At 38.1% G+C, this 26,677-nt stretch overlaps 1 protein-coding gene and 1 non-coding gene across 7 annotated transcripts in view; one reads left to right on the forward strand and one right to left on the reverse strand.

The window, feature by feature from the left end:
• Positions 1-26,677, forward strand: part of Ltbp1 (latent transforming growth factor beta binding protein 1) — a 388,495-nt gene that overhangs the window by 188,749 nt on the left and 173,069 nt on the right. For all 6 annotated transcript variants that reach the window (XM_076833843.2, XM_076833845.2, XM_076833846.2 and 3 more), the window contains 2 exons: positions 22,316-22,540; positions 23,563-23,837. In XM_076833843.2, the coding sequence (XP_076689958.1) occupies positions 22,316-22,540; positions 23,563-23,837 (500 nt within the window). The remainder of the gene's footprint in view (positions 1-22,315; positions 22,541-23,562; positions 23,838-26,677) is intronic.
• Positions 24,972-25,044, reverse strand: Trnav-cac (transfer RNA valine (anticodon CAC)). The gene has a single exon. It is a non-coding gene; the product is annotated as a tRNA-Val (tRNA).

The raw sequence follows: 26,677 nt of genomic DNA on the forward strand, positions 1-26,677 counted from the left end.
ACCCTTGAAGTTTGCATGTAGACCATTTCTGTAAAAATGTATGTTTAAGCAGATTGGTATGGAGAAGCAGATAGGCCTCAGCCTTCAGGGAGCAGAAGGCCTCACTGAAGGGAAGAACATGGGATAGCAAGCAGTAGGGCCAAAAATGGGGGAAGGAAGAGAGAAAAGAGGAATTCTGTTAGAACCTAGCCAGAAGGATGGCATGTGCATTGGCATGGATATGAGACAGTGTGGTCTGTCCCAGGAGCCACAAGTAGTTCAGGTTCCTGGTCTCAAATGCCCAGAGCAGGATGTAGGAGGGAAAAACTTGGCTGGGGGGATAAAATGGAAGCACCCAGTATTTAAATACTGATGGTGAACCAAGCCTTTAATTTTCATCAGAGACCCTCTGAGGCAGAGGCCATTAGCCCAGTTCTAATGAGAACACAAGACTTATTTCTTTCAGGCACTGGAGAGCCATAGAGAAATGGTGTGGGGAAATGAATTGATAGTCAATGAATTGGTAGTCAAGTATATATGTCAGAAAGTTCTTTCTTGAAGTGGTAAGTAGTGGAGGGAGGTTAAAAAAAAAAAAAAGGTGGGAGTTGGGGAGACTGATGAGGAGGCTTTGCCATAGTCTATGAAAGAACAACCACCTGAGCCTGAACAAGGTGTTGGGAAGTGGAGAGAAAGGAACCAGACACTGAAGAGGGAACAGCAGAGCTTGGTCAAGGTAATATTGGGTAAGGGTAAGGGAAGAACCTAGGCACCATAGTTTATAGCACATAAGGAGCATTCTTTAATATTTAATAGAATATTGAACCATGAACACTTAGCATTGAGAAGGAAAGGGATATCAGTTAGATCTGTCATTGTACCAATCATAAGATCAAATCCTGGAGAGCTATACTGAGTTGCAGGAGGTTATTCGACTGTGTGATGCGGACCTAGGTCTGGAGCTGAGATCTTGGTTCCCTGTACAGGGATCTCCTGACATGCTGGACTTTAAGCTTATACAGTAAAATATCTCTGTAGTACAGGTGATTCTATTAAATCCAGGAGACTTTTTAAAATTGTTGTTATTATTGTTTTAGCAGGCTGGGTCTCTTTCTTGATAAAAATACTGGACTAGAAGGTATGAATTGTGTTAAAGTTTGCTTATTTCAGTTTCGTGAACATAGTAATAGAATTTAAAAGTGAACTAGCAGAAATGCTTTGCTCCAAATGACTTGTGGAAATATGCATTTAAAAGCTTTGATGATATTGAGCCTATTAGTAGGTGTAGAATGCTTCCTTTATTATCCATTAGCTTTTTTTCAAGATACTAGTTCAGTCTTGGACATTTCCTCTTCTACAATAGCCTAACTCTGAAAGTAGACACACATCCCTCTCTGAGGAATGTATGAATTTTCTTCCTTATTGTTTCCATCAGATCTGCCACAAATTATGCAATTTCGTGTCAAAATCAATGTAGTAAGTTTTTTATTTTGTGTAAATTAAAGCAATGATTGGAGTTGGTAAAAATATTTCATTTTATATCAGTAAGAAAATCATTGCATTTACATTTTAATTCTAAATCAAAACATCCTTATAGAATTGCCTTAACTTCAGTGCCTAGCCATAAAAGGAAAGGAGAAAGAGAAACAGCAATCCTTAGGAACCAAGTTTCTGAAATTTTTCTTTGTATATCCAAGTAGTCCTCTGATGATATTTGGTTTATTTGGGAGTGTTGCCAGAAGGATTTGGAAATTTTTCTAGTCCTGATTAATGATAGTAGTTTTAATTTACTTTTCTTCCATGTCTCTGATTCTTATCCTGTGCAAAATCTAGACTTCTGATTGTTTTATTGCAGTAACTGAGTATTAGCGTATACACTAGGATGTTTCAAAAGTCAGCTTAGTCTAAGTCTGAGCTACATCGCAAGAGAGTTAATTAGAAACATACTCACTGGCCAATACTGAGGATTAGAAGGAATTATCTTCAGGAAGTCCGTTTTGATACATATTGTCTTGATTTAATGGAATGTTCCAGATTCAGGAAGTATATATGGAGCCCTAAGGAATGAATAGGGATATTTTAATAACCTGAACTTGACATATCAAGTTATTTAAGTTAAATGGAAGGAGACATCTTGGCTCATCTCATCAGTCAGTAATGAATCACATGGCTTTGAATAGCTTTTGCATTTGTCTCTGGAAAGTTCTGCTGTGTAATTTTAAGTAGTGTGTAGTAGAAGCTTTAAAATTACCTCCACGTAACTGATTTTCCAGAATAACCCACACCTTCCATTCCCTCTTTAAAACACACTGATTGATGTCCAGGGCGTCCTGGATACTTCTGGGTTCACTGCATACATGACAACTCTCAGGTCCAGGCTGTGTTCCCACCAGAGTCAGTTCATTTGTTCCTGATCTGCAATCGCACTATTTAATTAAATGTTACATAAACTAATGAAAAATGAGAATTGTTTTTATGAAAATTTAGGTGGATAAATTGGAAAGACTCAATAAAAATTAATCACTAATATAATACGGACTGCTAATTTAGGGCCAGACAAGACAGTGCTAAGGCATTAGAAAGCAAATTATAAAAATCTAGGATTTGGCATTCTAGATGACTTTTCAAGTTTTTTTTTAAAGTGTTTAGTTAAAAGCTTATTTGTTTATTCAAAAAATATTTTTTAGGTATCTACCATGAAATAAGCATTTTGCTAAATTCTAGGAATGGGCTGCTGAAAAAGTAGAGGTCCCAAAGACAAGTCTTTCTTCTTCCTGGAGCCATGAGCTTTTGGACGAGTTAGAATGAACCCAGACAATTACAGTTCAACTCTGTGTTATGTATTCATTTGTTGTTGTGCACATATGTGGCAAAGATGGGAGCTACTAGCTTTGCCCTGGCATCAGTGGGAAAGGCCTTAATGAGGAGGGCAGAGCTTGTGTGGACCCACACAAACTGGGGTACTTGCAAGAAACCAAGTGTTGGGTGTGACTGGAACTGAACAGAACATGTTGGCAATAGCAAGAGGTAAGGTGGACAGGGAGCAAGAACTAGATCAGGAAGAGCCTTTCTTCCATGATTTGGTTTAAATTTCTTCCATTGGTGATACAGAAACTCCCTAAAATAAACAGGAAATTGATGTGTTTGGCTTTTAGCTCAATGAACCTGTATTTCAGAAGGAATGATTCAGTTAGAAATCTTTAGGGACCACTGTGCTATCCCCTGAGTTGATGATAGTATCTATAAATTGCCTTCTACTTCCTGTTTGACATTGTTTTTTCTTTTTTATGTTTTGTGTTTTTTTCTGGGGGTGGGGTACTGGGGACTGAACCCAGTGGTGCTTTACCCTAGTTCTTTTTTTTTTTTTTTTTCAATTGACACAGAGTCTCACTAAGTTGCTAAGGCTGGCCTTGAACATGCAATCCTCCTGCCTCAGCCTGCGGAGTCACTGGGATTACAGACATGCCACTCTGTACCTGGATGTTTTGTCACTCTGAGTTTTCATTGTTTTCTGTGCATAGTCACAAGAACAGATAAACAGTCTGGATTAATTTTTTTTTAATCTAATAGGTTATGAAAATAAAGCTTGTGATGCGATCTGAACAAATGTTTAGTGGTATTTGTAAAGAGCCGTTCTTTCACCTCTGACTTTTATTCCTTTAACTGAGGCCTGAACATCCAAAGGCAAACAAATAGAAAAATGACTTATTTTCTTATTAGCTGAAGTAGAAACCAATTTCTAAATCATGAAGGCAGTTCTCAATCGATTATTCCATCCATTTTAATTCTGAGCAGTTTAGGCACACTATAGCCTGCGTGTAAAATTTTGAACTCTACCAGCATTTGGAATAGCCTACCTTTACCAATCTAGAGAGGCTAAAACCAATTTTCCCTGAGCACTTACCTGGAGATTTTAAAGCCACTATCAACCTTGGACTCCTTAGCATATAAAAAAGGCCATAGGAGCCAGGTTTCCTCCTGAGGATTTTCCAGTTCAAGTATCTAGAAAGACCTGAGGCTGATCTCAAATATATGTCTCTCCAGCAGGTACCCAAGCTGCTGTGCACCCTTTCTATGCTCCTTCCCTAATCACAGAGTACAAGTACCTAACCTTGTACTTCATCATGGTCTCACCTATCTATATGCTTGTCAATGACAACTAACCATTGAAAAGAGAGGATTGAAAGGGACCCTGCCCTTCAAAAGAAAGAAAAGACTTGAGCAGAGAAAAATGCCTCTACTGTGGTAGTGCTGTTCGGTGGGAGTCATGGGAAAGTAATGATCCATGGAGGGTGGGAATAAAAAGTAGCTGTAGCCGGGCAATGCAGATTTTTGTTTATAGTAGTGGTTTCCAAACATTGTTCACCCAGAATTTATTCCTTTTGGCATCTGACTGAGTTTTACAGACCCCATTTCATTTTATTACCCAGCGCATTTCTTCTTTCATGTCCCATGGGGAATGTCTCTCTGCTTTTGTGTTAGTCCTAGCTGGTCTCTGTAATTTTTTTTATCCTTCATTCTTCCTCTGTTCTCCCGTTCCTCACTCACCCTAATCTGCCAAATTTTATTTCTCTTTTCTACCACATTATGTCTCCATCTGCCTTTTGAAGATTCCTGTCCACGAAAACTGCTTATGTTTAAAAAAAATGGGAAAGAAAGTTTCATTTAATAACTAATATATTTAGATAACAATTTGAAGATATTTAGATAACAATTTGAAGCTAAAGTAGTAGCAATTCATATAGTGGGCAAAATCTCCAGATGGAATGAGTTAAATAATTAAGCAAGAAAGAGAAGAAAATAATCTAAGGCCAGCATGAAATGGATCATATACTTGGAGGTGTAGTAGCTTTTTAAGGATTGAAACAATAGATTGTATTATAAGAGAGAAGAGCTTCAAGACTTCACTATATAAAAACAGTAAATATAGTACAATTGTGTATCCAAGACCAATTAAAATGGTCAGGAGATAGATTGACAAAGATCAATTATTTGATCAAGGGGACAATTAAAGTCTTAAAAACCTATTATGCATAAAGACCATCAGGAAATGATTTAAAACATCATTAAGATTCTAAGAGATAGGCAAACTATATGGATAAAAAGGACATGTAAACAAGGCGATATCAAAGCAGTAAACAGATATATGGGGAAATCTTCAAAATCTTTAGTAAGAACAGGCCAAATCAACATTGCAGTACTATCAGATTGTGGGTGAAATATTTAGAGCTCAAAAGTTATCATTTTGAAACTAGTAAATTAGTAGAAATAAAATCCAACTTTGACAAATTGGATGAAAATTTGATATCTTAATATACTGCTACTGCTCTTATTAACTGTCATTTATTTATTTATTTTTTATTTAATAAATTTTCTTATTGTGCTGGGGATTGACTCCAAGGTCCTGTACCTGCTAGGTAAGCAAACTACCACTAAGTCACATCCCCAGCCCCTTAACTGACATATTCTTTTTGGAAGACACATCTGCTCAGAGGTCAGCAATTTAGTAGCCTCATACTCAATTCCAAGAAGGACAGTGGACGAAATAGTGTTCAGTCTGTTGTATGACCTGCCAAGCTGTAGGATGTGCGTGTCCCTCCCTTGCCTGCTGTAATAATCATGACTTTGATGATGAAGGCTGAGGATTGCAGAGTGCTTACCTACATGCTGAGTTCTAAGTGTTTCCAATATATGAACTTATTCAAGGCACATAAGAATCATGAGAAGTGGGTATGATTCTTGTTCTCATTTTGTAGATGAGGAAATGGGGCAGAAAAATGTTAAGTAATGTGCCCAAGTTCCTGCTAATAAATGATCAAAATGGCATTCAAACTCCTGGGGGTCTGGTTCTGAGCTCTTGATTTCATGTCTCTACTCTGTCCTCCCCATGATAAGATGGTTACATGAGACTATTGAACTCATGTGTTTTCCTTGCTCACTGTATCTTCCAGCATACTGCCTAGTGCATACTAAGCAATCAATAAATATTAATTGAAAGCCTGAGGAATTGAACTATATGCTTGAGGATATTGCCTACAGCTTTATGGGTAATAGTTTAAAAAGAAATGCAATCTAAACAAATAGTAGAGAAATGGTGATGAAATCTACCATCTTTCAAATGTTTTATATCTACTAAAAAATCTCAATTATTAAAACTTTGTAGCAATATGTAACACCTAACAGTATGAAGACTATGTAGTTATAAAAGAACACAGAGGTAAATGGTGGTAATTATAACTAGCTAGAACACCCCTCTAGGCTTTACTAGTTTATGGTCATCGATAATATAATAATACCTAGCCAAATTATGCCCAAATTCTTGCTTGCTTACCTGCATCCCCTAGGAATGGTTCCAAGGATCCCCAAGAAGTGCTGCCCAGCCCTACCCTATGCTGGTGAACTACCACATAAGCATCACCCAGGGCTTCCTGACCAGATCCTCCGAGGTCAGCTGCAGAGAGAGTCTCAGGCGAGCCCTACCACTGCTCTGTGGAAGGTCCCCGAACGCTGAGACATGCTCTACCTGATGTCTCTTCATGTTCCCTTCAAGTGCCCAAGGACTGTGTGGTAACCCACAGAACAGATAGAATAGCTTGTTCTCCAACGCCATCCTGCCTTTTGACTCCTGGACCCCAAAGCAGCGCTGCTTGTGTGGCCACCATGATGAGATGACAGAAGGCAAGTGTCAGGAGGGCAGGGACTGTGTCTATTTTGTTTGCTGAAGTTTGCCAAGTATTAGAACCTTGTGTGGCCCATACTAGGTGGACAGCAAATATTCACTGAATGAGCAAACCCTCTGTTGGAACATCTATCCAGCTTACCACTCTGGAGCTCAGAGGGCCAGGTGATGGACCCATAGTGTGCAATACCTTCTTCAATGCTGGAAATGCTGTCTACACTCCCCAACAAAGGGTACCTTTCTCATTTCATTGTTCTTGACTGGACTCCTACTGTTCCTCCAATGCCTGTGCCCCAGGAAATTCCTTTGTTCTTCTTTTAATAAGCAAAATGTTCTAATGTGAACCAATTTGTATTTAGATTCCTGGCAAAGATCCTAAGTCTACCTGCTCTGGAACGAGCCAAACCCTAGATCTCAGTCAAGGCTGTGTTTCCATACCCTGCTACCAGTTATGAAGAATAGGTACCTGCTGAAGAATACTGAAACGGGATTGGCATAGACTGTGTGATGAGATGTGAGGGCCACCAGGAGCCCTCCACTATCATGAGAGGTGTATGGGAGAGAGAACTGAAACAGAGTTGAGGAGACCTGGGTTCTTAACCTATTTCTGTCACTACCTCTGTGATATTCTAAGTGAAACAACCTTGGTATCTCATCCTCTATAGAATAAGGCAGTTGAAGTAGATGATTTAGGGTCGCTTTAAACACCTCTGTAGGAACCTCAGCAATTTATGGACATAGTTTGAAAACTATTGCTCTAGTGTATGTAATGTCTTAATCCATCTCTATTGCTGTAACTAAATGCCACAGGATGGGTAATTTATAACAAAGAGAAGTTTATTTAGCTCATGGTTCTGGAAGTCCCAAAGCATGGCACTGGCTTCTACTCAGCTTCTTGTGATGGCCTTCATGCTTATGGAGACTTTCTGCAGTCCTGCATCACATGGCAAGACAGAGTCTGCTTGCCAAAGTGGGTTTCTCTTCCTCTTCTTAGAAAGCCACTAATGCAATCATGGAGCTCCACCCTTATGACTTCATCTAATCCTAATTACCTCCCCAAGGACCCACCTCCAAACACCATTAACTTATAACTTTGGGGATTAAGTTTCAGACATTCAGAGCACAGCAGCTAAAATTATATTTTATCAGACCAAAACAAAACAAAACAAACAGAAGTGTTAAAAGAGATGCCGACACACTTTTTAAAAAAAATCTGGAATCTTTACAATGTCAATATTTTTTTTCCCCTCTGAGCTTCTATCTGTAAAATGCTATGCTATAAAGCATGAAGGATTCAAAGATGAAAACATTAATGCCTCTTTTATACATATTCAAAATATAGTAGGAGAAAAATGGAACAGAATAATTAGAATACAGGGCAGATTGTTAAATGATACAGAAATGAGGTTATATCCCCCACCCAGGTTTTGGCTGTCTTTCGGATTCCTTTTTGTCTTCTTATTCAGCACCCCTTTTTCTTCTTTGAAAGAAAGTTTCTATTTTGGAGTCCATATTTGGGCCAGACTTTAACAGCTACAAGAATTTGGCTGGCTATGATGTCAGAGGGTTTTATTGCAGTTTGGTACACTTAAGTTAGATATGTGTGTTGAGGTTTTGACTTTGCAAATATTTAAAAATTCTAAATTTAGGTTCATCGCAAGACCTTTTCAGAGACTCGGGAATAAATAAATACCAACCAGATATTAATGAACTTGGAGTATGAACTTAGTCTCTGGAGGCGGCACAGCCGAGTTTGCAAGTTGTAGTGGTGAAATGAGCTTTAAAAGACTTTTATGGTTATTTTGAATATTACTATATGTAACTGAGGCTTAAGCTGTGTTACTTGGTTTTTTGAGAGAGCATTTTTGCAAGCATATTAAAGAAAATGCCAGGCAGCAGTAACTTAAGTGGCAGCGTGTCCCTTCAGATGGTTGCAGCGATACTGACTAAAAAGCAGAATCTGTGGCACTGAAGCATGTCACTGTTTTTATGAAATCGATTTCACTGCCTATTATTGTGCAGCATTATCATTTCTCCTACATGACATGTTTATGTACTTCCGCAAAGTAAAGTCAGCTTTCCCAAGTCCACAACATTCTTTCACTACTTTGTCAATAAGTATGAAACTTATATGTGAATCAATGTCTGATTATACATTAAAAATCAAAATAAAACACACCCCCTGAACAGATTAACTCCAGTCCCTTCAATTCAGGCTGCCAGAGGCTGGATATACATATGTTTCTATTTTAAAATTTAAATTCTGCCAATCACATTAGATGAGATGAGGAAATCTGAATTTCACTGTTTTTACTAACCTGGTTAGAGTTTTGAGAACCACAATTTCAAGGATGAAAAAGACTCTATGTATTGAACCCATTTATTTCATTTTATGGACAGGGATGCTAAAATCTACAAAGTGAGATCATTTGCCCCAGAGTTTTTGAAGAAGGCCCCAAACTCAAGGTGTCTGGGATTTGCATGCATACTATCCTATACAGATTGCTACACTTTTCCTAAAGGAAAAGAGACTGGAGATTTTGGAAACTACTAGGAGATAGCAGCAATGACAGCTTCTGGGATGGAGAAAGTGAAGTGGAATTTGGTGATGTGCGCCATATACTGAGTTCTTAGGTTATGCAAAGTGTAAAACTAGATTGAATTAAATATTCACATCTGGCCTGAGGTTGATAATAAATGAGCAGAAAACTATAAACAAAGCTAAGATGACGAATGGCCCATCCCAAGTTGGAAGCTTTGGTGTGTCTGGTAGGGCTTCATATCTCTTGGATTATAAACAGAATGTTGTATTGAAGAATGTCCTAATGCCCACCAGCATTAAAATTAGTGACATTCTTGGCATTTTTGTCTGCATTCAGGTTGATATTTTGCACTTGTTAAAATCTCCATTTACTTTAACATAGGTGCAGTGTCCTCAGTGTTTGATAAGTAGCAATGGATGAAAGGGTCATCGTAATTTTTAAATCTGAAAAAACAAAGATATGCCCAGCTCCATCAGGTCAACTAAACCAATGATTAAAAATAACCCTCCCAGCACTGATGTGTGTCTCACCACTGTGTTGTTCTATGAAGATAATGGTCTTGGCCTTCCATAGGTTGTTGAGGGCCACAGCCGAGTCGGGATGACGCATGGCATTTTTGCCAGAAGTAGTGGTTGAGAGGTGACGCTAGGGAGCCATTAAGATGATGACTTTTGAATTCTGGCGGCATTCCCGTTGAGTTCCACTTGAGCTCTCACGGGGATTCCTGGAGAGTTCCCATTGGTTGGGGAAGTGCCGGAGGAGGGATATTTCCGGTTGCTGGTTCCCTGACCGGGAAACACACAAACAGAACCCCGACTCCAGACAATCACTGGGTCAGGACCTTTCCATTGTCCTGTTAGAATATCCTTCCAAAGTACCTCAGGCTTATGTACATTTTTTGGACGCATATGCCTTTCCGCAGCACTAAGCCCTGATGAATCCAAATTTTAAAAGTTTAGAGTAAACAGGGTTATTTTAAGTTTATCTTTGGGGGACATATACCCCTTTTCATCCCGACTCGGCTGTGGCCCTCAACAATAGGTGACTGCTATGAAGGACCTTCCTTATACTGATTCCTTATGGTGATACGCCAACACATGCTTACACTGTCCTGCATAGCTTTTTATTATTATTACTATTATTTTTTAAGTTCCCTCTCCATGTAAAGTTTAAAACTAACTTGTAACTATGAATATTTGTGAAATTCCGTTATCCTTGTAAAGTATGAAATTGAAAATACTTTAAGCCAGATGTGCAGCACACACATGTAATCCCAGCAGTTTTGGAGGCTAAGGCTACTTAGTGAGACAAACAAATAAATAAATAATTTAAAAAATAAAACGGGCTGAGGATGTAGCTTAGCTCAGTGGTAGAGCACCCCTGGGTTCAATCCTCAGTGCTGCAAACAACAACAACAAACAGCAATAACAACAAAACACTCATTACAATACAATTTAACCATAATTTGTGGATTTTCACATCAGATGTCTAATAAATGCACATATCTCTAAAAAAAAACAAAAACAAAAATAAAGATGCTTCCTAGCTAGGGGAATGTGGTGTGTACATTTTAAACTGTCTAGCTTTAACTGTCAGATCTTTTTCAAACTCTATCTTCCTCTTTTGCATGTGCTAGGGAGACTAGTCTCTTCGCTCATGTGTTAAAAATTTTTTTTTCTTATCTTTAGAAATATTATATATCGAATGAGTTTTATATTAAAACTTCTAGAAATTTCACTGGAATCGGACTAGTCATTTAAATATATAAAATAAGGCCCAGAAACTCAAAGCCAAATTTATAGCACACATTTAGCATATAGACAGTGGCGGATCCCCCGGCTTACTTAACCTTGCTCTTTTTTTCCTGGTTCTGTCTCCTGTGATTCATTTTGCCCTGAGTTTTAACTTATTATGTTTTTCTGGAAAGATATAAGGCAGCCTCTGTGCCCTGTGTCTGGTCCTTGTCTGTCTCTTTAACACACTCTGTCTCCCTTTCTCCTCGCCTCCCATTCTCCAGCCACATTGGCCTCCTTTTAGAAATGTTCTGGGCCTTTCCAAACCATCTCACCTCAGAGCTTAGCTCATGTTATTTGTTCTTTGGCAAACACTCCACTGCCAGCTTTTCCCATCACTGGATTTGTCTTGGTTCCTCCATTCCAGAGTCAGAAGCAGGTAACCATTTCTTGTCTCTCAGCTCCATTTGTTCTTTTTTCGAGGGGTTCATATGGAATTAAAAGTCAAGCATACCCTTGTTTTGTTTGGGTTCCGAAAGCAAGCCCTAGTTTGCTGTAGTGGTTTTGCTTTGCTGTGCCAGGGATTGAACCCTGGACCTCATGCATGCTAGGCAAGTGCTTTGCTGCTGAGCTACATCTCTATCTCAGTGTTTAATGATTACATAACCTATTTGGTACCCTCAAAGCCTTGCATAGCTACAGTATTCACCCACTTTCTTACTAAATAGTGGGAGAAATAAGGGAATAACTTTTACTTCCTAAAAAAAATTACTGTTGTTCCCTACCCTCCTCATGCTGCAAGGCATTTCAGCAAGAATGCTGAGGTCCTTGAAGGGGACATTATAATTCTAATTGGAAACAAGCAGGCAAGTTGAAGTAGCTGTTCAAATCAAAAGTGTCTGTTCTGTGAAATGACAGATGTGGGTTTCCTTCATATGGAGCTTGTCATTCTCTGTCCCGCCTCAGCCATAAGAACTTGAAACCCTCTGTCTGCTGGCACAGAAAGCCATGGGTGAGTAGAGTAGCCAGAGTCTGCAGCACAAGGCTCGAGAATGTTCTCAGAGCACCTTTTGGGATCAAGTAGCTTAAGTATTTTTATCATCAGCTGACAAGAAAAAAAGAGAGGTATTGTGTACTGTTTTATAATTGAGACTTTTAGAAAATTCAGTGTGCTTATATTAGAATGCAAGTCATTAATATTTGCTCATTTAAACTAGGTTCTGATTTGCAGCCTAGAATGAGTAATTCAGTCAGCCCAATTTCTTGAGTACCACAAGCATTTTACAGACCAAACTGAATGGTGGAATGCAACTGAGACGCTTGACATATTTGAAACCTCCAACTTGCTGTTCTTCCAGCCTGAAACATTTTGCTCATTTGACCTTTTATAGTAGTATCAGGCATTACTTTGGGAGTTTGTCATGAAATTGCACTTTCTGGTATAACAGGCTGAAAGCCCACATACTTCTTGTTATTTGCAATAGTTCCCAGATGACCATATGATGCAATGCCGTGAGTTCCTGAGATGGCTCGCAAAATGTCACAATGACAAGGTTATGGAATTTCTCAGCCCGTATTCTGTTACACCTTCTAGTTCGATTTTTTAAAAATATATGTGCCATAGCCAGATGTACAGCCAACATCCCTCAAGCTTCTCAAGTCAACCCGAAAGATAACTTATTCCTTTTCCTCTTTATGTTCTGAGGAGGTTTTATAGAACGTTGGCAGCATAGACAGTACATCACTCTTCAGTGTTTTGAGAGTGGCATGAACTCTTGAAACAGAAAGAAACTATTCATACCTAAATCCTAACATTTGTAGGTTGGTTTTAAATTTGTTTTCTTGGATACAAAAAGACTATTTAGGTGTAAAAAGATTACCTGCCACAAAAGACTCAACATGCAGTTATGGAACTGAGGCAAAGAGCTTTTTATTATAGTTTAGATTTTAGAAAATGCTGGAACAAGAGAATGGATATTTTATTTCTCATTCATGAGTGGTTATGAATAGTGGCCTTTTATTGGTTGAAGTCAGTCAAGCAGAAACTGTTTCCTTTATGACTGAGGAGACACAGTTATTGGAGTTCAGGAATTACTGCTGTACCCACAGGCTAGTGAGTCCTTGAAACAATTGCACGGAAGCTATCTCAGGGTTTAAAGGTAGATTTAAACAAGGTTCATTAAGTTCATTCTAGATTTAAAGTCTACTATGATACTGGAAATGTCTAGGAAAAGTCAATTGGTTCATGTTTCTTTGTAAAAAGTATGGTTCTAAATAGGAAGTATAGAATGTTGGAAGTCCTCACTGTGCATCTTAATAATCAATGGACACCGCAGAAGTGGAAACCGCTGCCGCAGAGACACCACTGTGCAGCTGCCCAGATGTGTTTTCTCCGGGTGGGGCTACTTTGGCTTGCCCTTTCTACCGTCACCTGCAGGTCTTTTCTCGGGGCAGTGCTACCACCGGTGCTGTTGCTGCCAACTGGTTCTCCGGGTGCCACTGCCAATCACTACTGCTGCTGACCCACAGCCACTGCCCAGACAACCATGCTAGAGGGCCGCAGGTTTGGTTACATGCAGCTACCTCCATCGAGGGACTCAGGCCAGGATCTGGGGGGCCAGGGGGCCCGCGGTTTGCTGCCACAACCATCTCGGGGTGCAGCCACCTCTGGAGACACTGGCCAAGATCTGGAGGTCCAGTGTGAAGTGCCTGCAGGTTGGCTGTGCCTGGGGTCTTCCTGTTGGGAGTGCTGATGATCGCTGCCTCGTAGCTTTCTTTCAGGGTCGCTCCTCTAAGGGAGCCCATCTTTGGTGATCTCCCTGCAAGTTGAACCAACGTGGAGATCTTGACTGCAACGTGGCCAACCTTGGGGTATCTAAAATCCAGATCAGTGGCATAGTGACTGGGTCTGTGTAGGCCGGTCTGGACCTGGCAATCTCATCAAGAATCAGAGACAGGCCTGAGAAAACTTCAAACTCTGAAGCAAACAGTTGTTCAGTTTTCCATTGAGGTTTTTTTTTTTTTTTTTTTTTTTTTTAATATTTATTTTTCTCTTCTCTAGTATCTTTGCTATTTCTGGGACCAGGTATTTTTCATGCATCAGTTTTTTGAGGACTGTGGTGTATGATGGTATTTAGCAGTTTTGTTGTATATTCTTAGATTTTACATTTTTTATTGTATATATTTTTCTTCTTCCTTGTTTTCCTAGATTCTCTATCTTTTCTCCACCCAATGATCAGTCTCTGTCAATTTGTCTTCCAGTCTTACTACAGATTTTTGCTTCTGTCTTCTCTTCCCTCATGAACTTCTGTTCTCTCTTTGTCCAACATTTGGAAATGTGAACACTTTTAGCAAATTTACTGTGTATAGTGTGGACAGTAATTGAACTCATTGTTTCTGTTTGTTGCAAGAAAACTGTGGAAGTCTTGACAGGATCTAGTGGGTTTTGGGCTGTGTGTTGTTTGTAATGGGTGCTGTTGATGCTGGTCTCCCCCCTTGAAGGAGAGTGCTGGAAACCTTTAGGGACACTGTAGGTCTGCAGGGTAAAATTTGTGCTGCCTTAGATCAATACTGCTAGATGGGAAACACGTGAACAACATGAAAAACTAAGGAAATAAATGCCCCAAACAAACCAAGATGCTCCAATGACAGAATCCACTGACAAATAGTAGAAGAAATGTCAGAGAAAGAGTTTAGAATATACATGGTTAAATGATCTGTGAAGTAAAGGATAGTATAACAGGTGAAATTAAATAAAAAATACAGGAAGTGAAAGATTACATAAATAAAGAGTTAGAGATTGTGGGAAAAAAGAACCCAAGCAGAAATCCTTGAAATGAAGGAATCAATAAACCAAACTATAAATTCATTAGAAAGTATAACCAACAGACTAGACCACTTGGAAAACAGAACCTCAGGCAATGAAGACAAAATAATTTTGAAAATAGAGTTGACCATGCAGAGAAGATGGTAAAAAACCAAGAACAGAACAGCCAGGAATTATGGGATAACATGAAAAGACCAAATTTAAGAGTTATTGGGATAGATGAAGGAGCAGAGCTATGAACCAGAGGAATGCACAATCGTTCCAATGACATAATATCAGAAAATTTCCAAAACCTAAAGAATGAAATGGAAAGTCAAATATAAGAGGCTTAAGAACCCCAAATGTACAAAATTATAGCAGACTTACACCAAGACACATTATAAAGAGAATGACAAACATACAGAATAAAGATAAAATCTTAAAGGCTGTGAGAGGAAAAAAATCAAATTACGTATAGTGGGAAACCAGTTCGGATCTCAACTGATTTTTCAACCCAGCCCCTCAAAGCTAGAAGGTCCTGGAATAATATATTTCAAAATCTGAAAAAAAAAATGGATGCCAACCAAGAATTTTATATCTAATTTAATATCCAAAATTAAGTTTCAGATTTGAAGATGAAATAAAATACTTCTGTGATAAACAAAAGTTAAAATAATTCACAACTAAAAAGCCTGCTCTACCAAACATTCTCAACAAAATATTCCATGAGGAAGAAGTGAGAAAAAATAGTGAGGAACCAGCAAAGAGAGGAATAACACTAAAGGAATGGTCAAGGGAGAAACTAAGGGGCTGGGGTTGTGGCTCAGTGGTAGAGCGCTTGCCTAGCATGTGTGAGGCACTGAGTTTGATTCTCAGCACCACATATAAATAAATAAAATAAAGGTCCATTGAGAACTAAAAATACTTTTTTTAAAAAGGAGAAACTAAGTCAAATTAAAAACCAGAAATAAACCAAAATGACAGGGAACACAAATCATATCTCAATAATAACCTTGAACATTCATGGCCTAAACTCACCAATCAGAAGACATAGATGAGCAGATTGGATTAAAAAACAAAACTGTTTTAAAAATTATGCTGTCTCCAGGAGACTCACCTCATAGGCAAAGACATCCATGGACTGAAGGTGAAAGGATGGCAAAAAACATACCACCCGTGGATTGTGTAAACAAGCAGAGTTTCTATCCTCATATCAGATAAAGTGGACTTCAAGCCAAAGTTAATCAGAAGAGATGAAGTAGGACATTTCATACTGTTTAAGGAAATTATACATCAACAAGACATAACAACTATAAATATTAATGCCCTAAACAATGGAGTATCTACATACATCAAACAAACCATTCTCAACTTCAGAAATCAAATAGACTACAACACAATAATACTGTGGTATTATTATACACACCTCTTTCACTACTGGATAGATCTTCCAAACAAAAACTAAACAAAGAAACTCTAATCTAAACAATACAATCAATAATTTAGACTTAATGGACACATATAGAATACATCATCCATCAATGAGTGAACATACTTTCTTCTCAGCAGCACATGGATCCTTCTCAAAAATAGACCATATCTTATGCCATAAAACAACTCTTAGCAAATACAAAAAAAAAAAAAAAGAGAGAGAGAGAGAGAGAGATAATACCCTGCATCCTATCAGATCATAATGGAATAAAATTAGGAATCAAAGATAGAATTAAAAATAGAAGCTACTGTAACCCCTGGGAACTAAATAATATGCTATTGAATGATGAGTGGATAACAGAAGAAATAAAAATCTCTGGGACACCATGAAGACAGTGCTAAGAGGAAAGTTAATTGCACCGAGCTCATTCTTTAAAAGGATAAAAAGTCAACAAATAAATGACCTAATGCTACAACTCAAAGCCTAGAAAAAGAAGAATAAATCAATACCCAAACCAGCAGAAGATAGGAAATAATTGAAATCAGTGCTGAAATCAATGAAATTGAAACAAAAGAAACAATTAAAAATTGACAAGACAGACAGTTGGTTCTTTGATAAAATAAATAAAATTGATAAACCCCTAGCCACACTAATGAAGAGAAAAAGAGAGAAAACTCAAATTACTAAAATATGAGATGAAAAAGGAAATATCACAACGGACATGAATATAATTAGAAAGATAATTAGAAGATAACAGAAGATAATTAGAAACTATTTTGAAAATTTATACACTAATAAAATATAAAACCTTGAAGACATCAACAAATTTATAGAGACACATGACCTACCCAAAGTGAATCAGGAGGACATACATGGTTCAAACAGATCAGTTACAAGTAATGAAATAGAAAATGCCATCAAAAGCCTAACAATCAAGAAAAGCCCAGGACCAGACAGATTCTCAGCTGAGTTCTACAAGACCTTCAAATAAGAATTAATACCAATACTCCTCAAATTATTCCATGAAATAGAAAAGGAGAAACGCTTCCAAACTCATTCTGTGAGTCTAATATCACCCTGATACCAAAACCAAAGATATCAAAGACAGAAAACTTCAGACCAATATCTCTGATGAACATAGATGCAAAAATTCTCATTAAAATTCTGGCAAACTTATATAAAAACATCTTAAAAAGATAATGCATCAAGATCAAATGGGTTCATCCGAGGGATGCAAGTGGTTCAACATATTCGAAATCAATAAATGTAATTCACCACACCAATAAACTTAAAAACAGGAATCATATGATCACATTTCAACAGATGCAAAAAAAAAAAAAAAAAGCATTTGACAAAATACCTGTTCATATTCAAAACACTAGAAAAACTAGGGATAGTAGAAACATACCTCAATATCATAAAAACTATGTATGCTCAGCCCAAGGCCAGCATCATTCTAAATGGAGAAAAATGTAAAGGATTCTCTCTAAAAACTGGAGAAAGACAAGGATCCCTCTTTAACCTCTATTCTATGTAGTTCTAGAAACTTTAGCCAGAGCAATTAAACATGAGAAAGACGTTAAAGGGACACAAATAGGAAAAGAAGAACTCAAACTATCACTATTGCTGATGAAATGATTCTATATTTAGAAGAGCCAAAAAATTCCACCAGAAAACTTCTAAAACTCATAAATGAATTCAGCAAAGTAGCAGGTTATAATACATCAGTGATGAATCTACTGAAAGAGAAATTAGGAAAACTACCCCATTTATAATAGCTTCAAAAAATAAAAATAAAATACTTGGGAATCAATCTAAAGAAAGAGGTGAAAGATCTATACAATGAAAACTACAGAACCCTAAATAAAAAAATCAAAGAAGACCTTAGAAGATGGAAAGTCCTCCCATGCTCTTGGACAGGCAGAATTAATATTGTCAAAATGTTCATACTGCCAAAAGCCTTTACAGATTTAATGTAATTCCAACTAAAATACCAATAACATTCAAATATAGAGTTGATGCACCTTTATTTTATTTACTTATTTATATGTGATGCTGAGAATCGAACCCAGTGCCTGATACGTGTGAGGCAAGTTCTCTACCGCTGAGCTACAACTCCAGCCCCCCAATGACATTCTTTGTAGAACTAGGAAAAGCAATCATGAAATTCATTTGGAAAAATAAGACACCCAGAATAGCCAAAGCAATCCTTAGCAAGAAGAGTGAAGCAGAGGCCTCACAATACCAGATCTTAATCTATACCACAGAGCCATAGTAACAAAAATGGCATGATATTGGTACCAAAACAGATCTTATTACCCTATATACATATATAACTATGTAGCCAGTGTGATTTTACATCAGGTACAACCAGAAGAATGAGAAATTATATCCATTATATATGATGTATCAAAGTGCATTCTACTGTCATGTATAACTAGTTAAACAAATAAAAATTTTTAAAAATCAATGGAAAAATTCAAGTTCTATGACCTTCAAATATTTTTGTCAACACATAAAAATCTTTTAGTGTAGGTTGTAAATAAACAAGGAAATTAGGAAACCAGGAAAATTTCTATTTATTTTATAGTCTGTAATTTAAATGTCACAAACATTGAGAATTAAAGTATTTTATTTCTTGGAGTAAAACTAATCAATGATAATTTGAACTTGTTGCCTTCTTCTCATTGTACAACATGAAATGGACCAGCTTTCCTTCCCTTGAGGGACCCGTCATTTTCCTTTTAAAGTTTGGACAAGATATTGGAGGCTGATCCAAAGTTAGGAAGTATCTGACACAACCATTTTACTTCTAGTGTTGCCACTTTTCATTTCTTTGCCCCACTGATTGCGTCGTTGGCCCATGTTGTCTTTTGATTGTCTGCTTTTGTAAAACACCCTGTGATTTCCTCACTCTGCTGTCTGTGCCTGATGTGGGGAACAGGTGTGTCAGTGACCCATCACCAACAGACTTGGAATGAAGCGACACGATTGGTCCGTGGTAATGATGCACCTCTGCTATTCACTGAGCACTTTGTGGACCAAAGAGCTAGCGGTGAAATTTTGTACTTGATGCAATTACTCAGTTAATATACTGTGATAGTGGAAGTTTGAACCATGTTGTTGGGGGATTGGTATTATTTAAATCGTGGCGTGCAAAGTAAGGACTGTCTGTATTCCCGTTATAATTTGTTTGTAGGACACTGAAGTCTTGGTCTGGCTCCCCTTGCTTTTGCCTAGTACACATTGAGCCCATCCGTTGTAGCCAAGCTGTGATTTAGAAATTCAGCTCCAAATTGTACTGTTGTGTCATTGACTCATCCTTGGAGTCAGCTTTGACTTCTTTTCTTACCAAGACCTCACAGAGTAGATCAGGCACCAGCAAAAAGTATTCTCCAGACCTCATCCAGCTCGGATAGTTTTGACTTGATCTGCAACTTAGGCCCTGAACACAGTTCTGGGTAAACTACCAAGGGGACTTGGTAAGTTTTTCCAACCCTCTCCTTCGTTCTCTGCCTTCTCTTGCCCTTTTCCTCCTACTGTCTGTCTCTATAAGTTCTGCTGATCTTCTCCCACCCCCAGCATTAGATTACTTCATGCTTCCTTCAGTGGTGCCTCTGGCCATTATCCTAATCCAGGCGTGTGTGTTTTTTAACTTGTCTTTCAGTTATTATCATAGTTTCCTAACTGACTTTCCCTGGGTTGTCACTTTTCTTTTCAGCTAATCCCATATGCCATCACCAGAGTAATCTTCCTGGAACATGCTTTCAACCTTGCTTAATCCTCTGCTTGAAGCCTCTAAAGTAATTTACTCATTACAGCATAAAATCCAAACCCCTCATCAGGCCTCTAATAACTTCCTTTGTCTGACTCAAGCCACCTCCTTCTAGTTTATCACCTGATCCCTTCCCTTCCCTCAAGATCCAGGGTTTCCACCAGACAGATTTACTCATTGTTTCCCCGTTGTGGCCTGTCTTCTGTGTCTTCCTAGAATGCATTCTTCTGTGTTCTATCCCATTTCAAAGACTTATTCTAAATGATCTCTACTGTGACATCCTTTTTGAATTCCTAGAAATGGATTTTTTTCCTCTCTGAAGCTCTGAAGGATTTGTATTTCGAATTTTCCTTTATCCTTTATTTGCTACTTGTTAGTTATTGTACATTAGTCAGTTTTTTTGTTAGTGTTTAAGCTCTTGAAGGGCAAGGATGGAATCTTCTATGTTATATACAGTGGTGTTTGACAAAATGGTAGGCACAAATCTGTTCGTTCCTTCATTTGGTGTTTGTTCAAGCCTTAAGCATTTTTTTTTTTTCTAGACTCTGATCCATTCTAGGGGTAAAACATAACAAGACAAATTCCCTGGCCTCATAGAATTCCAGTTGAGTAATACATATAGAAAAGTAGTAAAACATTTGTTATATAATAAGATGCCTGACATGATGCATAATGACTGAGCTTCTCTGAAAGCAGAGATGAGAGGCAACAGGTAATGTTAGATTCCAGGGTTAAGTGGAATCTAATAGAGAGGTAAGAAGTCAGGTAGTGGAAGGGGGGAAGATGGGAGAATGTTCCAGGCAGAGGACTCAGCCTGGAAAAAAGTCTAGACTTGGTGAGGAATACTGAATAAAGTTGAATATAGCTATATTATAGAGAATTAGGTGAGATTCATAAGTGATGAGGTTATGGAAGGAACAAAGGCATGGTGATGGAAAAAGAACTGGATGTATTTGATGAATATTCAGAAGGGAGGAATTCCAGGACTGGATGTTTAAACAGGTGAAGCGAAGGAGGGGATTCTCAGGTTTGGGAAAGCACTACTCTGGGTAAAGGTATTTCAAAGAAGACAGTGAATTCAAAATTTAGACATTTTGAGTTTGAGGTGCTTGTGGAATGTCTGCATGAAAATATACAGCAGACAGTTTGAAGCTCAGCAGAAATCTTTGGCCAGGAAATATAAATTTGAGTGACTTCAGCATATGACAGGATGAAATCATAGTAGAGCCGGTAGAGTTAGCTATGAAGATTTCAAGACCAAGCCATAAAACATTTAAAGAAGAAGTCAAGAAAGCAGTCTGCAAAGAATATTAAGATAAAATACTCAAGGAGGAAAGAGCAAAATAGACAAGTGAGACATGGTGGAAACCAGGGGAAATGGAAATCTGCCCATTGGGTTTAGCAACATGGAGATCATTAGGGACCTTAGTGAGGATAGTTTCTGTGTAGAAGAGCGTGGGGAAAGAGAAGACTTATTCTGATCCAAGATAGATTGCAGTGCATTGAGAAACGAACAGACAGTTCTGGGAAGTGTGGTCACAGAGGAGAGGATTTTGAGGTGGTAAAAGCTAGAAGAGTTTAGGGACTATTACTTTTTAATTAGTGATGGTGAGGTTGACTGTAAAATGAGTATAGCCAGAGTTTAAAACTCTTCCTAAAATTCGTCACCTAATGTGTTGTCTTATGTTTTGATATTTCAAATAAGTTACTCCAAACTAATAATCCCTCTGCTACATGAGATGTTACTCCAAATGAGATTGCAAATTCCCATGAAGTGTGTTTGAGGGGGTCCTGGTTTTTGTTACTGGTAGCACTGAGTTTAGTGTCTTACACAGAATGAAATTGCAACAGATATTATTTTTATCACTCTCTTTTTTTCCTTTATCCATTCTTTGAGCAAATATTTATTTCATATCCACACAATGTTGGGCATTGTTCTAGGTACTGAGAACATAAAGGTTACTAAGGCAGAACTCTTCTCTTCTCAAGGAGTTTATAATCTAGGAAGACAACAAAGTAGTGATTAAATAGGGAAACAAAGTAATTATGGATTGCCAGGGGTACTTAAAATATCACTGTGATAGTGAGTCTGTATGGCTTCCTTATGTTCTTTTCCTGTGGATCCTTCTTTCCATTCTTGGGGAAGAATCATCACAAAGTTTTACAGAGTTAAATGACTTTAAGATGGCAAGAAAATGGTAAGGAATAATAGAGACTGTCTTTGGCATAATGTTTACTCCTCAGTTTACATTTTTATAAAGTAAATGGGAAGAAAATGGCCATATTAGGCTGTGTATTTTGGGGGTTTCTTGGTTGATTGCTACTCAACTATCGAGAAACTAACTCTCCACATTTTCTCTGTTCCATTTCAGTGATTTGCCATCTTCCGTGCATGAATGGTGGCCAGTGTAGTTCAAGAGACAAATGCCAGTGCCCTCCAAATTTCACAGGAAAGCTTTGTCAGATCCCGGTCCATGGTGCCAGTGTGCCGAAACTTTTTCAGCATTCCCAGCAGCCAGGAAAGGCATTGGGGACCCATGTCATCCATTCAACGCATACCTTGCCTCTGACCATGACTAGCCAGCAAGGAGTCAAAGGTGAGTTTTATAGTCTCATTTTGCCCGTTTGCAGAAATCTGTTAACCTGTCAAACCCAGATAGAAGCTGCGTCTCAGCAGATGGCCAGGGCTAGTATTAACACAGAAAGGAGTGTGTGATATGTGGCTGAGAAATAGCAATGGAGCTAGGATGTGGGACGAGGGATGCAGCTGCAGGACTTTCTAGGCCATACACAATTGGTAACTAGGAAAGAAGAAAATAGCAAGGAGTCCATACTGCTCTAGGGACTCTTACCAACATGGACTGATTAATGTGATTGTCATTGTTCTTGAAAAGCCTGGGATGTAGAAAGAAGTGCTCTGGCCCTGACAGCATTAACAAACTACTGGATCACACAGTAGCTGAATTTCATAGTTGAAGAGTGTTTGCTTTTAGTTCTAAATAATCATTAAACCTCACTGGGCTTTGATTTGTTCATCTGTAGAGGAAGATAAACTAGGTCACTTGGAGCTTAAAAGTTCTATGACTAATTCATTCTTTTAAATGCACAATTTTAAAAATGGGGTTAGAAAAGTGTTACTGGCTTTTATTCTTTAAAACCTGAGTCTTTGCATCCAAAGATGAGATTTTGTTTTAAAAGAGAAGAAAATAAATCTTGTTCTAGATGTAAAATAACACACTTTGGTATCATGTGTGTGTATGTGTGTATATGTGTGTGTATTATATCATTTTATTATATCATTTAAGGGTAAGTGAATCGTGCTTTGTGAACGTGGCTTTCCACTTTTAATGAAAAAATGAAAATGCTTTTTTACAATTGTAGTTTTATTTTTTAAATATGTAAATTCAGATTTAATTTTCATTTTGAGCATGCCATTTGCTTCTCAAGACTTTTGATGTCTATGTAGCAAAAAGATATGCATTTTATGTGTATAATTTATTCTACATTCAATATGTATGCATACAAATATGTGTTTGTATTAAGTTTATTTTCATGTTTAAATCCTGACTTGCCTTCTAATTGTTCCTAACTAACAAGTTTTCCTCCCAATCTGTTTTAGTGAAATTTCCTCCCAACATAGTTAATATCCATGTGAAACATCCTCCTGAGGCTTCTGTCCAGATCCATCAGGTTTCAAGAATTGATGGCCCAACAGGCCAGAAGGTAAAAGAAGGTCAGCAAGGCCAATCCCAGGTCTCTTACCAAGGGCTTCCTGTCCAGAAGACCCAGACTGTGCATTCCACATACTCGCACCAGCAGGTCATTCCGCATGTCTATCCTGTGGCTGCTAAAACACAGCTTGGCCGATGCTTCCAGGAAACCATTGGGTCACAGGTAAGCACCATTGCCCAGGCTGTTTTAGTAATGCATTCTAGACCTGGTATCATTCTACTAAAAAAGCCAGACTTGGTAAAAATTATTTTCTGTAGAAGAGGTTTATAAACTATGACCCATGGCCAGTTTTTATAAATAAAGTTTTATTGGAACACAGCCACACATTCATTTATGTATTGTCTATGCCAACTTTCATGGCATGATGGCAGAATTGAGGATTTCTAACAAGAGCATATGATCTGCAAAACCTAAAATTTTTAGGTCTGTGGCCCTTTACAGAAAAATCTTGCTGATTTCTGATGTATCAAATATTTTTACATAGTGAACTTCCAGAAATGTTGTTGGAAGTCCATAATTTTCTGCTTATATTTTTTCAGTTAGGATAACCCATGTACAAAACATGTCAGTCATGAGATGTGGGTAAAGAATATATATTATGCAAAGACATTTGAAAATTTATAGGTTAGTAGGTATAGGAGGCTGATGCAGGAGGATCACTTGAACCCAGGAATTCAAGGTCAGCTCGGGCAATGAGCCCAGACCCCATCACAAACAAGACAAAAACAAGACTCATCATTGAATGTGCATAGCAAAGGCAACCTGAGAGTTTTGGTTCCTTTGTCCCAACCATTTGGTGTTGCTGTACTTTGGGATGATATGATAACGATGTAAGCTTTGTCCTGTGGTTGTTTGTCTATCCTTTGGTTATGGCTTAAACAGATAGCTCAATGAAAGAATAAGTGGAGTGAATTTATTATTCTTTTGTTCTTTCCTGAATATTGCAAAAATTATGTGTATATGTGTGTGTGTGTGTGTGTGTGTGTGCACTCGTGTGTGTGTGTGTGTGAGAGAGAGAGAGAGGGAGTGAGAGTGAGAGTGTGTGTGTGTAGCAGAATCAATTGTTACTGCTTTAGAAACCTGGAAAACACTTTCAAGTACTAAGTCAATGTAGGATTATCACTTTTCTTCTAAGAGAAGAGGGGAAGATTGGTTGGTAGACCTGAATGGGGGAAGCACATGGGAATGGAAGGAACATTCTTAGAAAGTTAAGAGACCTTGGTTAAGACCCTAGGCCCAGCATGATGGTGGGGAATCAGTTTCTTTCTTTCTTTTTTTTTTTTTTGGGTGGGGGGGTGGTGGTGCTGGGGATTGAACCCAGGGCCTTGTGCATGTGAGGCAAGCACTCTACCAACTGAGCTATATTCCCAGCCCTCAGTTTCCTTATCTACAAAAATATGATGCTTATGGATTTTATGATTAAACAAGATACTTACTGTGATTCTTACTTTGCAATTGTCACAGAACTTTGCAAATATTTCCTTGGAGGATACCAGTAAATTCAAATGTTTTAGGGGAGAAGAACACATCACTTTATTAGTCAGCTTTTTCACTGCTGTGACCAACAGACCTGACAAGATCAACATAGAGGGGGAATAATTTAAAACTCATGGTTTTAGGGGTCCTGATCCACAGATAGCCAACTCCACTGCTCTGGGACTAGGTGAGATAGAACATTATGGTGGAAGGGTATTGTGGAAGAAAGTGGCTCAGGACTGAACCACCAGGAGAGAGAGAGAGAGAGAGGGGGGGGGGGAGGGAGAGAGAGAGAGAGAGAGCGAGCAAAAGAGCGAGAGAGCTTTGCTCACCAGGTACAAAATACATACCCCAAGGGTGTGTCCCCAGTGATACACCTCCTCTAGCCACAACCTATCTGCCTACAGATTACCACTCAGTTAATCTCTGTTAGTGGATTAATTAGATTTAGGCTGATTAGATTTTGCATCTCATAACCCAATCATTTCACCTCTGAACTTTCTTGCATTGTCCCCCACATGAACTTTTAAAAAAATATTATTTTTAGTTGTAGTTAGACACAATACCTTTATTTTATCTATTTATTTTTATGTGGTGCTGAGGATCGAACCTAGTGCCTCACACGCACTCTATCACTGAGCCACAACCCCAGCCCCTCACACATGAACTTTTGCGGGACACCTCATATTTAAACCATAGCAATCACCAATTTAAATTTAGCTTAGAAGTAGAGACTGGATTTTTGTGTTGAGGGCAGGTTTTCATAGGAACTGTCAGGCTGAGGATAAACTTTACACACTTTATAGTTTTGCCCCAGATTAGCCTTGGAGAGTGAGGCTGAACTTGGTCCATTTGTATTGTTTAGTCATTCCAGTTTAGGTTGGTCATAGAGAAAGGAAAAAGCAGATCCTTTTAAAACTCTTTGCCCAGTGCCTTTCTCCCCAGTTTCCAAGTTGGAATACAGATGATAAAAAGCAAGAAAATAAGGCATAATAGACTTGTTATTCTTTTGTAATAATTAGGCAGATGACTGCTAGTGAGAGAAGATGAAGACAAATTATATACTTGAAAGTTTAAACTGGACTATACAGTGGAAATTAATAGGATAATTGATGGAGTTACCCAAATAATTCAAATTCAGTGGAATAATTTTGCCTTATCTGGATACTTCTCTGACTTTTGGTCTGAATGATCCAGACAGTGATCTCAATTCTTAATTCATTTTTCATGTGTAGTTACCATCACACAACTTCAAAATAACACCTGTTTTTAGAAAACGTTCTCAGCATTTGCCTTCCTGTTCATGAAAAATGTTGCTAGATGCTCATGATTACCAATATATTTGTGCAAGTAGGATAACCCAATAATTTAAAAAATGCATTATTGGCAAATAATCAATAGTATCTAGATGTGCCCTGAAAAGATGCTTGAAAACATTTGTAGTTTCTTACTATGGTTGGTTTGCAAACATAGACACAGCCAGGAGGTATAGGTAGATTTTAAATGAATGACAAAGAAAAAAAATC

Source organism: Callospermophilus lateralis, chromosome 14 (genome assembly GCF_048772815.1).
Source record: "Callospermophilus lateralis isolate mCalLat2 chromosome 14, mCalLat2.hap1, whole genome shotgun sequence".
NCBI classification, from domain to species: Eukaryota; Metazoa; Chordata; class Mammalia; order Rodentia; family Sciuridae; genus Callospermophilus; species Callospermophilus lateralis.